The sequence below is a fragment of the Podarcis bocagei genome, assembly GCF_964188305.1.
Source record: "Podarcis bocagei genome assembly, chromosome: 5".
Lineage (NCBI taxonomy): Eukaryota > Metazoa > Chordata > Lepidosauria > Squamata > Lacertidae > Podarcis > Podarcis bocagei.
In genome coordinates this window covers 101,127,524-101,141,841 of record NC_138129.1, presented here as the reverse complement: position 1 = coordinate 101,141,841, position 14,318 = coordinate 101,127,524, and the positions used below count along the sequence as shown (strand labels likewise).

Genomic DNA, 14,318 nt, shown 5'->3' with positions numbered 1-14,318 from the left:
AGTGTCGCGTGAGGGCTGTTTTATTCTCTGGGGCTGTAGAAATTGGTTTGGTTGGCTGACTGAGGTTTTTGTTTTTTTGTTTGTTTTTTTGAGTGGGTTGTTTTAAGGTGGCCAAGAATTATTTTAAATGGGGTAAAATAAAACAGATAGTATGTGCTTAGCCTTAGCTAGCTCCTTTTGTCTGACTTTTGGTCTCTTTCTTTTTTATTGTATGAATTCCTTTATTGATGTTTCTGTTTTTATATTTCTGCAAGCTGCTTTGGGGCATGGATTGTTTACACCTGAAAAGTGTTGCATAAAACAAGTTAACATAAGCAGGTGCTGCAAGGCTTTTGTTAGGCGATTGGATTTCTAGATCTGGACCGTCCTACAGATTGTGTACCTTCAGATTGTGGGCTTTTGCTGCTAGCTGAAATGATTCTCGTTTTAATGAGCTTTGTACTATCATTTTATTCTAGGGCTACTACAAGAGAACACCAGATTATGCCCTGATCAGGGAGTGGAAGAGGACTGGTTGCTTTGCAGTCCCAATGGTTCACTCCACATTCCTGATTGACCTGAGAAAAGAGGCGTCGGATAAACTGGTGTTTTATCCCCCACATCAGGATTATACCTGGACCTTTGATGACATCATTGTCTTTGCCTTCTCAAGTCGACAAGCAGGTAGACTTCTGAACTAGCTATGGAATGGCTAAGGAACGGCTAAGGGAGCTGGGCATGTTTAGCCTGGAGAAGAGGAGGTTAAGGGGTGATATGATAGCCATGTTCAAATATATAAAAGGATGTCACATAGAGGAGGGAGAAAGGTTGTTTTCTGCTGCTCCAGAGAAGCGGACACGGAGCAATGGATCCAAACTACAAGAAAGAAGATTCCACCTAAACATTAGGAAGAACTTCCTGACAGTAAGAGCTGTTTGACAGTGGAATTTGCTGCCAAGGAGTGTGGTGGAGTCTCCTACTTTGGAGGTCTTTAAGCAGAGGCTTGACAACCATATGTTAGGAGTGCTCTGATGGGGTTTCCTGCTTGGCAGGGGGTTGGACTCGATGGCCCTTGTGGTGTCTTCCAACTCTATGATTCTATGATTCTATGAATAACGGATTGGAGAATGCAGTGAATCCAGGGAGGGTTTAAATTACCTATTTGTGACAACTCGAAGAGAAACCATTTACGGTATTACTATTTTAAAAACAAAAACCCTGAACTCTAAGAGTGTTTAGAGTGACAATGGCAGTATACATGTGGCGTCTTTTGTACTCGTGCATGAACACTAAGGGACCATATGGTGATCAGCCAATCCTTTCAGAAGTTGTAGCTAGTGGGTTTCACTTTGAACCATTAAGCAGGAGCATAATTGTCCTGTGTTAATTATGTGATCCTTAAACAAAGGAGCAAACAACCTGCCATATTTTTCCATGTATGACTGATAGGGAATGCTGGTGTTTGGTGGCGGTGGTGAGCAGGTGAGTAGTGGCAGGTGAGTAAGCGATTGGCAGTGGCGACCTCCCCCCCGAAAGCAAAACAACTCAAGGGCAATCTTCCCCTTATTGGTTACAGTAGAGAATGCAGGACCCCCTTGGAGGAGTGGTATGGCCCTAGCTGGGTGTTGGACAGAAGCCACTCCTCCTGGATCCTTTTAATAGGATACCCTTTTCCTAAAGGAGGGGCAGGCAGAGGCTGCAACCTCCTCTTCACCAAAGATCTAGGTTAACCCAGTGGCTTACCACCTAACAAAGTTGTAACAAAACCAGGCAAAAACCAGATGGCCAGTGCCAGTTTGCCAAATGGAAAATTTCCTGCCCACCCCTGTTAATACTGCGTCCGACTTGGTCCATAGCAAGGCCAAAGCACAAGAAACAGCAAACAGATTGAGGGGGGGGGGTCTGCCGGAGATCAACAAAAAAGGCAGGAAAGACTTCTAGGCAGGCCACAATTCAGCGACCCCTGGGAGCGGGTCCAAGCGTCCCCATTGGCTGTTTGGGCTCACTGCCAGCAGAACACCTGTCCAAGAGCTTCCGGCATTGGCCAATAGCTGGCAGCCAGGCGATCTGGCCTGCCATTTGTCGGATCACAAATTGTGGCCTGGCCACAACACCGCCCACCAATGAGGGTGAGCAGACTTATAAAAGGTCTAACATGTTATTGAATACCCTACAGAGATTAAAAGCAAGATGCTGCACACAGGCTTATGATCAAGGCTCAAGGGAAAAGGAAAGCGGGTAGAGAGGGAAAAGGAAAACAAAGCAAATGACTTGAAAGGAGATGATACTACTAAAGAGGACGAAAAGTATTGCTTTGAAATGATTGTGGAAATAGTTTTACACAGGAAAGCAGGCCTGAGGCTGGGGAATGAGAGAGCCGGATGTGCAAGTAATGGATTAAATCACTGCCCAATCCCTTCACATCAAGATATATTTTCACCCATTCCCCATAATGATACCTGGCAGTTGAACTGTGGTTTGGCAAGAATCGTAGTCAGCTGGTTGCCTTAGAAAATAGAGTTCATAATGGGGCCAATGCACAACAGCCCTTTCCACAGGCAACCCCACACTTCTAAAAACAATACTTGGGGGTTCTGCTATTAATAATCTGTGCCGCTGTAGCTGTCTCAGCAGATTGTGTCTGCATGAAAATGTTCAGTTTTTGAGCTTGGATTCCCCTCTCCTGGAAAATCAAAACAAAGGAACTACTGGTGCAAGCAGGGTGGGAAAGGCCGGTAAGAGCTGGAATTATCTGTTTTGAACTTCACATTGGAAGTCAGCTTTTGTGTAGCCTGAATTTCTGCTTCCTATTAGGGCTGCTATTCCTGATCTATAGCAGGCTCAAATGCCAACTAAAGAAGGGACGCGCATGTTCAGGAGAGAATCACATGTGCACACACAGTGGTTTCACTGTCTAACTGGTGTGGCAAAAATAGCAATAAAGTGGTACTTCAGGCTAAGTACTTAATTCGTTCCGGAGGTCCGTTCTTAACCTGAAGCACCACTTTAGCTAATGGGACCTCCCACTGCTGCCGCGCCGCCAGAGCACGATTTCTGTTCTCACCCTGAAGCAAAGTTCTTAACCTGAGGTACTATTTCTGGGTTGGTGGAGTCTGTACCTGAAGCGTCTGTAACCTGAAGCGTCTGTAACGCAAGGTACCACTGTACAAGCTCCAGCTGTCTCTTCTTTTGGGTCTCATCCCAAGTGTCTCTGTCAAGGGGCCTGTGTTCCAGTGATGTGCTGAGCTGGGTCTGTTGCCTAATGGGTAGCTAATAACATTGGGCTGAGTCCTGCACCTGGTTATGACATTCTTCATTGAGCCTGGTGTGCTTTGGTAGCCCAGCAGTTTCACATCTTGTTCTGTTGAAGCACAAATGTGAAGGCTGAACAACGAGTGAAGGCAAACTTGGGTTTTCAAGCATGTGCATTGCACAAGGAACCAGTACTAGCTATTGCTTCCTCCTCAGTACGCTTTCAGTTGTAATCCGGAATTTGCCATGGGCAGAATTCTTGGTCTGAAGTCACAGGACACCAACACTTTGCCGAAGCTAATCAAGTCTGCTGACATCACTCTGCAGGTGGCTGGAGCCAACAGAAACCAGCAGGGATGGTTCGAGATACACCTTTACCCAGTCCAAATTCCCCCCAGTCCAATGCAAGCGGCTTTGGGTGGCTCTGCCTGCCGTTCCAGCTACACACCAAATATTATCCAGCTATTCTCATTCTGTTGGAACTATTGGATTATACCATTTGGCTGCTGTCAGTACAGTACTTTGGCCACAGTTTTAAAAAGCCCAACTAAATTTCAGTGTTGTAATCTCACCCAATAGAAGACTTATTAGTGGCAGATTCATATGTATGTGATATCCTTTCATTTCTTGTATATATGCCTAGTGATATTTTCCTAAGTATTCTTAATCTTCTCACATATCCACCAAACAGGAATACAGTCTGCAATTTCTCCTCACATTTCCAACACATTCCACTGACATCTGGGGTATAACTTTGCTAGACAGTGTGAAGATGACACTATATAACATCTTATTAAAATTTTCTTTTTCCACAAGGTGAGAAAGCTGTGTAGGAAGTAAATATTTCTTTCCACAATTCATCTGAGATGCTTTTTTCTAATCTTTTTTTTTTTTTTTAACCAATCAAGCCCTTGCAACTCGTGTAGCTTTGCATGCTCTTTCCCTCTTCATCTGCTTTCTCCTTGGCGCCAGGGTCAAGTTGGCCACACAAGCCCCCTTGGAGCCTCCTTGTTCTCCTCTAATAAGTGATTCAAACTCTCCTCCTCCTCTTTAATGGTGCCCTTTTCATAATAATCTTTTCTTTTTCTTCTTTTTATTATTAAGTTTTACAACATATTACAACATATCTAATCATAAAAATGCAAAAAGGAGAAAACATTCCCCCAATCCCCCCCACCTTGGTCTTCCCTCAACTTCCTCTTCTGGTTTTTCCCAATATTGGCTTCCCCTGCTTTCTTTTTTATACTTCCATATGAATTCTCTATATAAATTATGTATTAATTATTGTTATCTTTTATTACTTAAACATCACCTTCATAGCTTTTATACTTATTTTTGTCAATTGTAAATGTTTACTCAAACCCTGCTGGTGAGTCTATTTCTTTACATTGTTTCTGTAGATACAACATAAATCATTCTCATTCTTTTTAAAATTCGCTATTATCTTTATCTCGGAGTCTTTCTGTTAATTTCGCCATTTCAGCGTATTCCATTAGTTTTTGTATCCATTCTTCCCTGACTGGTATTTCTTCACTTTTCCATCTTTAGGCTAGTACACAGGTAGGCAAACTAAGGCCCGGGGGGTGGATGCGGCCCCCCCAGGCTCATAAATCTGGCCTGTGGAGACTGCTGCATGCTCAGTCAGTCCCTGCCCGCTGCGGATGCCCCGCCGCATTGGGACTCACTTCCGTGATGCTGGCACAGGTTCTGGGCAGGCGGTGACACTGGCATGGTTTTGGCTTGGCTTCAGGAAGTTCCTGCAGCCAAGCCAAATCCTCGCCGCCCGTGGCTGAGGTAAACTCGGCGCGGCCATGGACGGAGAGGCCAGTGGATGGGCGATGGGTCTGGGCTGCGCCATGGGCATTGTGATGGGCACATCGCAGGGCTTCAGCTGGAGCTTGGCGCGCCTGCTGGCCTGGTGCTCGGCTCAGTGGCCACACTAGAGCAGCTGGAGGTTGAGCTGTGCGCCGCCTGCTAGGCGCTCCGCATACGCAGCCTGCCCGCCAACCTGGCCTTGGACGATGGGCTGCAGCGCATGGCGCGCACCACCTGGGAGCTCCGCAGGGACGGGCCGATGGAGCGGCTGCTGCTCATCAACAACGCCGGTGAGCGGGCAGCTCGTGCAGAGTGCGTTCTTCCTCCAGGTCCGGAGGCAGCTGTGGGACCGGCTTGCAGGGTATTTATATTTTTCAAAATATAGTCCGGCCCCCCACAAGGTCTGAGGGACAGCGGACCGGCCCCCTGCTGAAAAAGCAGTCGCCATTTTTCCTTATGAGGCTGCTGAAAAAGTTTGCTGACCCCAGGCTTTTAGCATCCTAGCCGCAGTCGTAGCGTACATAAATAATTTCTTCTTTTCTGTCGGCAGTTCTTGTCCTGAAATGCCTAATAAAAAAAGCTTCTGGTCTTTTAATAAAAGTCAATTTAAACATTTTCTTGATTTCATTATAAATCGTATCCCAATAATTTCTGATAAATTTACAGTTCCATCACCTATGAAAAAGTGCCTTCTTTTTCTTTACATTTCCAACATTTGTTGGAACCTGTTTTATACATTTTTGCTGTTTTTTTCAGGTGTAATATACCATCTGTACATCATTTTCATATAATTCTCTTTTAATAATATACAATCAGTAAATTTCAAATTCACACTCCACAATTTTCCCCATTCTTCCATTTGTATATTTTCATAATGATCTTTTCAATCATTTAATTCTTTTCAGCATTATTCCTGTAAAGACATTGCTATAACTCCTTTTTAGTTCATTTTAGTTCTTCCCATCAAATGCAAAGCTGCTTCTACCCTCCCCCATTAACTCACTTTTTTTAATCTGAATTATAGCTGATAGGTAGGAGCCTGCTTTGGAATTAATGCTCAGTGCCTAGTATATATTCGATGCTTGAGAAAACAATAGATACTGCTGGCTCCCTTCCCCCATGGCTCTCCGCCCTGTCAATCAACTAAATGGGACGGGAGACGCAGCCTCCTGTATTGTACTGATTGGGAGGGATTAATTGGAGTCAGGCTCTCGCTCTGCCTGCAGGACCAATCCAAAATACAATCTGAAAGGGGTCAGGGAGAACAGACTCCCCTGCCCACCTCCTCATGCCGTCCCCCCCTCTCTCGCTATCCCTAGACATCCAGATGTACATCTGCAACAGAGAACACTATGGCTTCCTGCCTGTGCCCTTGAAACCTCACCAGACGCTGGAGGAAGAGGCTGACAATGTTGTTCATGTTCTGACTGAGGCAATGAGTAAGTAAAAGCACACTTCGCAACACTGTCAAGAGAGGCTTCCCGCCAGCAGTCGCCATTTTGCCTTAGGATGCTGCCGCAGTGGGGCAACTGGACTAAGCTGTGAGCCTCCACTGCCAAGAAAGGTCTGTGAGGCCAAGCACTGCGAAGAGATTAGATAATGATGATAAGATCATAACAGAGTCTGCCTTCCTTAATTATGAAGAGGAAGGATTTTAAAAAAAAGAAGTTAGGATTTTAATTGCTGTCTTCGTTTTCAAAATACTTACATTCCAGATACAAATGAAGTAAATAAAATAAAATATTGATGTACCTAATCTGAGTTCTTACAACGTTGACTAAGGAATTGCAAATTATTATCATTGTTATTTATTTCAGTTGTGAATATCTTCCCATGTGGCATCCCAAAGTGAATTATAATATAACAACATATATAAAATAATTAAAACAATATTTAAAAACTGTTAGAAATGTGAGCTCATATATACAATCAAATCAAATATAAGACAGGTACCAACTGGGATAATTTTTTATAAGACTTTTGGGAAAGAGGAAACCCTTTAGCAGGCACCAAAGAGACAACAAGGAAGTACCTACCTGTCTGATGTGCAATGCGAGGGAGTTCCAAAAGGATGTTGCAGCCAACTAAAGGCCTGATTCAGGCTTTGGGCCCCTGATAGGATGGCCTCTCCTGGACTGCTGGGGGCAATGGGCTGTTGGGGATGAAGCCATCTTTTCTGTATCGTTGTTCCAGCTTCGTACACCATTATCAGTACCCTGAACCTAGTCTGGTAAGTAACTGGCTTTCTGACTTGGCCCCAGGGCTGTGGATGCAGGAGCTCCCCCAGCACAAGTTTCCCCCGCCCTCACTTTCAAATAGTCTTGGACCAAAAAGTAAAGTCTGCATCAGTGCTAACCATGGTTAATGCTAATTAGGGCTGATGCCACAACTAAAACCAAAATTTTGAAGTGTATATGCAAATCCCGGTTACGAGGGAATTCCATTAGTATTAACTAGCAGTGCTGCCAAATTTTAGAATTTGACTTTCCCAGGGAGGGCCCTCAGAATACCAATATGTGCCATACTGATATGATACCAAATTGTATCAGATTCATTTTTGAGGATACCAGAACTAGGAATCTGCCCAGCCAGAATATCCTTCAAAAGTAGCTCAGGTGCTCCATCTGCATTGCAGATACAGTCCAGGTTTGCAACAAGATCTTCCATTGCAGAGAGAACCAAGTGGTACTTTGCTTTTGTAACAAAATACACCTGTGTTTTATTATTGGTAAGCTTTTGATCTTTTAAATATATGTAATAAGCAGTAGCATACTATGACTGTCACCCGAAAGACACTTAAATAGAGGAGCAAGACTAAATAAGTGAGTTGCCCCCCCCCCACAATGAGAAGTGAGCAAACTTCAAGGGTCTCTTCCTTCACCTGTTTTGATGGTTCTCATCCCTTCCAGTTGACCGTCCTCCAGTTGAGCCTTCAGAGCAGGTCACAGTTCCTCCAAAGCACCCAGACAAGATGGGATTTGATGAGGTAACAGGAAAATGTCTGCTTTTGCATGCCTACTTCTGTGGGAGTGAAAAGGGACAGGGCAAAATCCAATAAGCGGTTATGGCAGACTTAAGCTAAATGGCTTGAAAAAGTCAGCTATAGTCTGATATGTATTATTATATATATTTATTTATACTCCTCCTTTTTCCCTGATGGAACTCAAGGAGGCTTACAAATAAAAACAAGGATTGCTAAAAACATAGGCAAGGAAATAATGAAAACCAATTAAACATTGTTTTTTTGCATATTTCTATGGCATTATATTTGTTCTTCAATCTGTCATTACTGTGCAACATTTTAAAGGTACCCCTGCCCGTACGGGCCAGTCTTGACAGACTCTAGGGTTGTGCGCCCATCTCACTTAAGAGGTCGGGGGCCAGTGCTGTCCGAAGACACTTCTGGGTCACGTGGCCAGCGTGACAAAGCCGCATGTGGCGAGCCAGCGCAGCACATGGAAACGCCGTTTACCTTCCCCCCGTGCAACATTTTAGTTGGTCCTAATAAAACTTTTCCCCTACTGGGGTTTTGGGACTTTTTTATAGTGGACCATTGCTGCTACTTAAGCTTTTTGTATGTTTTTTCTTTGGTTGTGTGTTTGTGTTTGTGTGTTTTAAAGCACAGTGCATATTCTTTCAACTATGGCCTGGGGTACTCCATGTGAAAATAAGATGTTGAATGTCTTTTTCTTTCTCCTTGGGAAGATGGCAATTAATACCGAATACAGTGGTACCTCTGGTTATGTACCTAATTTGTTCTGGAGGTTCGTTCTTAACCTGAAACTGTTCTTAATCTGAGGTAACACTTTAGCTAATGGAGCCTCCCACTGCCACCGTGCCGCCACTGCGCGATTTCTGTTCTCATCCTGAAGCAAAGTTCTTAACCCGAGGTACTATTTCTGGGTTAGTGGAGTCTGTAACCTGAAGCGTCTGTAACCTAAAGCGTACGTAACCCGAGGTGCCACTGTACAGTTTTCTAGAGGATAGAGCTACATTTTACAAGAGCACGGTGCAGCTCCCAAATCCATGTTTCCGTCATGCACACTAATATATGGGGAGCTGTGAGGGACGGTTCTTGCTGCTTCTTTAATCCAGCCACTCTCCTTTACAAATACGGTACCCAGCAGCCGTTTTTGTGGTGTTCTCTCCACCCCATCCCCACCTGGGTGTTAGAATTCCAAGTGGGCCCAGATGTGGTTGGGGATAAGGACAGCTTAGAATTTGTAGACAATAATTGGTGGGTGCAAGAGAGGTTAAACAAAGTTTCCCCCCTACCCACCACACAAACCTGTGTGAGCAGCTTCTGTTAGCACTATCTCTAGTTATATTGGCACAGTTATCAGCAAAGCTGTGTGTGTATCCCACAGTTCTGCTGAAAACAGAGATCATGGCATTGGGTTGAGAACACAGTTTTGATCAGGCTCCAAGCCACCATGGCTGTAACAACAGGCTTTAAAGTGTGGTTGAAGCTAGGTGGGTTTACCTGGGGTTTGGAAACTCATAATGTGATGAGATCACATTAAATGTTTAAATCAGGGTTTTGTGAATCTGTGACTCTCCAGATGTTTCTGGACTCCACCTCCCACCACCCCTTGCCAGTGCAGGGGGATGGTGGGAGCTGTCACTAGCAACATCTGGAAAGTCACAGTTTACATCACGCGATCCTACTGAGAGTATGCTTTTCCTAGCTTGCATAATAGACACAAAGCCAGCCCATCCCTGGGGCCACAATGGTGGTATTCTCAGGCTCTTTTATTCAGCTTCTTCCCACAGCATCTTAATGTCACCTTCTGGGACCCACAACCCAGACTCACGCCTCCATTCCACAGGTGAATCTGCAGAGATCTGTGCCTGTAAATTGTAGCCATCCTGTATTGGCATTAAGAATGGAACAGCACAAGGCATCTCTAGCTCCCTCCTAAAGTCATACAAGGAGATTATCATAAGAACTAAGCAGTGGCTCTTTCTGAACTGCCTTCTTAACAAATCCTGATGTGCTTATGAGGCATTAAGCATGATATGGCATCTGTAAATATGGTGTGGAACATTGAGAGTTCATTGGCTTGGGTGAGGGTAAGTTTGTTTTTTAGTCTATTCAGGTGATAGTTGATTAGAGGATGGCGGGGAGAATGCACCTCCTGCCTGCAGGAGTTTTCCCCTCATAGGGTCTTCGTGCCACACCCCTAACCAGACCCACTGTTTAAGAACCACTGACACAGAAGAACTCCGTGTACAAGGAGGTGGGTTAAAGAAAGTTCAGAGATCTTCTGTGCATTGAATAACAGCACCCCCACAGGACCATTGAATTCTGTTGAGCAGTTGGGGAGGGACTGATGCAAATCTGCCTCTTGGCACTTGTCCTCAACCCTGAAGGAGCTGTGCCCAGTTTCTCCAGCTTTGATGGCTCTCTGTTTACATGGCTTGTATAATTCAATGTAGAGACAGTGCCTGGTTTTGTGACAGATAGACTATGTTTGGAGCCAATCCTGCCTGCCTGACCTGTGTTTTAAAATATGTTGTTGATTTGTGGCTGCATTATTTGCCAGCCTTATTTATCTGTGTCCTGTTTGGAGGAAGAGCTGGAGCACAAGCTGGTTTTATTTTTGTCTGCTTGTTTCTGCGCCCAATACTTGAAGGCTGCACTTGTTCTTTCTTGCCTTTAGCAAGGAGGGCATCCCAAGGACCTGCACACATGTGCTCAGGGAGCATTTTGCCTTAAAAGGCAGTGTTTGCTTGGGCTAGGTGGGAAACTTTTTCCACCCACTGTTTACTAGTGGTGGTGGTGTGTGTGTATGTGTTTAAAAAATAGTAGGATAAACCTTGAGTTCAGACAAAGTAGGTGCCAATGTGTTCTTAGTCCCAGCAGAAGACCGGAATACTGTAACTAAAATGCATGCGCATCTTGGGGAAGGGCCATACCTCATAAGTACAGCATAAGTACAGAAGGTCTCAGTTTTAATTGCTGGCATCTCCAGGTTGAACATCCTGAAATCTAGGACAGCTGCTGCCAGACATTTACCTGATTGACATAATGCTGAGTCAGAGCTAATTTAGTCTTGGCGGTTGGCTTAGTCTTTGCTTTGTTTGAACATGCAAACCCATCCAGGCAGACTAACCCTTGCTTGATTTCTGTCAGCAAACTAAAGTGAAGCCAGGATTTGTTGCAGGTTTACAAACCTTGGCTTTTTAAAACTATGGTTTAGTGCAGGAGTAAGGCCCATGGGGCCAGATTGCCCAATTGCCTCCTCAGTCTGGTCCGCAGGCGGTCCGGGAATCAGCGTGCTTTTACATGAGTAGAATGTGTGCTTTTATTTAAAATGCATCTATGGGTTATTTGTGGGGCATAGGAATTTGTTCATTCCCCCCAAAAAAAAATATAGTCCGGCCCGCCACATGGTCTAAGGGACAGTTGACTGGCCCACAGCTGAAAAGGGTTGCTGACCCCTGGTTTAGTGTTAAGCAAACTATGGCTTGTTTTCCTAGACCACACACTCATCAAGCCAGAAAGTCATGAGGAAAGAACAGCTGGAAAACAAAACCAAGCTGTGGGGAAACATGCTATAGTTTGTTTTCTTGCTTGTCTGTAAGGTGATGTTATTCGTTGAGCAAACCATGATTACAACATGGCTTAGCATTATGTGGGAATGCAGCCACAGTGTAGATAATAGTGAGGTAGGAGTCAGTTAAGGCAGTGTCTTATGTTCATATGTACAAGTGTAGAATTATCAACTCTTCTCCCAATTTATTTGAGTTCTTATCAGTTTTTTCCATTTCAAATTTACTTTTACACTTGTTTGAACAATCTTTTTTTACTTCTTAGGTGGTGATTATATTTTGATTATATTGATAAAAAACAGCCATAAACTTTTCAATTCTGCCACACAAATGACCCATTGCCTTGTTCAGATTTGCACTGAAACTCCTGGCTTCTTTCTCTGTAGATTTTTATGATCAACCTCAAGCGCCGGAAAGACAGGCGGGACAGAATGCTGCGAACTTTGTACGAGCAGGAAATTGCAGTCAAACTAGTGGAAGCTGTGGATGGAAAGTGAGTAGATGGTATTTTGTCTTTTTTATTAACGTGCTGCCATTTGTGAATTATAAACACTGGATGATGCAAAGTTTGAACATTCTGCCTTGACAACCCCACTAGATTGTTTTCAGTGCTGTGAATTAGATGGCTAGCGGAAATGGAGTGTGTGATTTGTCAGTGAGTACTAGTGTGCTATTAGAAAGGAAGGCTTCTCTGAGCCACAGATGAGGGTCTCTGCATGAAGTCTCTGCATGAGTCAGCTGCTCTGGCCTTTCAACTAGCCTCTGCTGAGTGTGGTCAGTTTTGGTGCATGTCTCTGAACTGGGAAATTGGAGCAGCTGACTGTCACTGAGAGACAGAGCAGAATTCCCGGTTTTCAGAAGAAGCCACTCATGGTCTCCCTACATCCAGTCTGATCAGTGGTTCATACAGATGCACAGAGGAGAGGCTCATCTGAAGACAGGTTATTCTGACTCTTACAAGTTATCTAAACTGTTTAGGGGTTGTAAGAGCAAAGAGGCTCTCGGAGATCTGCAGTATATTTTGATGCACAAAAAATTCTCAAGTTGGCCTTTTCTTTGATACTCCTGTACAGCTTGTTAACTAGAATATTGTAGAACCAAATTTTAATGAGTTCAATCCCCTGGAGGAATGGAGCGCTGTCGGGCTGTTTGCATAGTCCATATTTCCCTGGGAGCCTCCATGGGAAATTTTTGCTGTTAGATTCCTGTACCTGTTGTATTTAAATCCACCTCTCTTAATCGAAATGCAGTTGTTAAGTAGAATTGTCAAGACAGTTTAATATACCCAAAGCTTTCTATAGTTGCACAAGAGACCATTGTTCTAAAGAGGATGTTGACAGCAGGTTTCTTGCTGTTGGCTCCAAGTCAAGTAGCAGATACCTTCTCATATGCTGAGATTTGCTCTCCTTTCACACACAATACTCTTGATTAGCAAATCCAAGGCCATGTCAACAGCAGATTAATCTTGTTAAAGCTCTCAGACTAGAAAGGAAGAAATGACTGGGCGGGAGGTGGTGGGGTAACTACTTGTAAAGGTTCATCCAGGTAAAAAAATATCCTGCAAATAGAAGACTAGCATTATCTGGAAGAAAAGTTATTGCCACTCGGTGCTGGTTTTCTATTGGCAGAGAGTTTTTAACAGAAGAGAGAATTTAAATGATGTTATCCTTGGAGTCTAAACTGGTGCAGTCCATTCTACCACTTCATTCTTCTGCATGCATTGACTTTCTTCATATCCTGAAAACCTATCCTTAGGTGACTTAACCCTTGTTCCTTGCAGAGCATTGAATGCAACCCAGCTGAAAGCGCTCAACATAGACATGCTTCCTGACTACCAGGATCCTTACTCCTCAAGGGTGCTGACTAGAGGAGAGATTGGCTGTTTTCTTAGCCACTACTATATCTGGAAGGAGGTGAAGTCTATTAACTGCTTGTCTTGATTGTAATTACCCTGGGATGTATGGGGAAGTCTTTTGAGAGCACTGAAAATTAGATGCCTGTCAGTAACAAAATGGTGGCAGATGGAGGCAGGGTTTGGCATAATCAGCTGACAACTATTGACATGTTATGTCTTACTTTTGAAATTGCTGAATTATTTGCAAAAGCAATTTACTTCTGGCACAGAGTCACCTGCTTTGAAAGTTCCACCCCCTTGGCCCTTTATGTCACTTTCAGAGCCTCAAAATAATCAATAAGAATTATAATGTTGCAACAGGTAGATGGATGTGTAGCAGATGCAGCTTAAAAGAATTTCGCATTGGTTCTGCATCTGTTTCAGTTTCAAGCTGTCCCACAGCAGACAATACAGCTCCAGGTACTATAAGTAGAGTCAATTTCAGTTCCTTTCCTCCCACAAACTATTCCTTTAAGGTGGAAGACAAGGAGCTGGATAAAGTCCTGGTCATTGAAGATGACGTGCGCTTTGAGCACCAGTTCAAGAAGAAGCTCACAAAGTTAATGGATGATATCGAAAGAGCCCAGCTTGACTGGGAGCTCATGTAAGTAGTGGTCTTCTCTGATTTTGCCTGCGAAAGGTCTTCTCTTCCTTCCATGGAGCTTGGAAATGATCCATAGGTGTATCTATAAAATCACCTAACACTGAAATAGGAGAGAAGACTGCCTAAGAACTGATCAGCTCTCGCTTTAGGAAAGTGGAGAAAAAGGGTGGCTTTTGGAGGGTGGCTTTTAGGAGGTTTCATTGACATGATTCCAGCATG

General features: G+C 43.9%; 1 protein-coding gene across 2 annotated transcripts in view; it reads left to right on the top strand.

Moving 5' to 3' along the window:
- COLGALT2 (collagen beta(1-O)galactosyltransferase 2) overlaps nt 1-14,318 on the top strand; it is a 63,321-nt gene that overhangs the window by 42,839 nt on the left and 6,164 nt on the right. For both annotated transcript variants that reach the window (XM_081193298.1, XM_081193299.1), the window contains exons 5-10: nt 459-663; nt 6,366-6,485; nt 7,956-8,032; nt 11,988-12,094; nt 13,382-13,514; nt 13,972-14,099. In XM_081193298.1, coding sequence (XP_081049424.1) covers nt 459-663; nt 6,366-6,485; nt 7,956-8,032; nt 11,988-12,094; nt 13,382-13,514; nt 13,972-14,099 — 770 coding nt within the window. The remainder of the gene's footprint in view (nt 1-458; nt 664-6,365; nt 6,486-7,955; nt 8,033-11,987; nt 12,095-13,381; nt 13,515-13,971; nt 14,100-14,318) is intronic.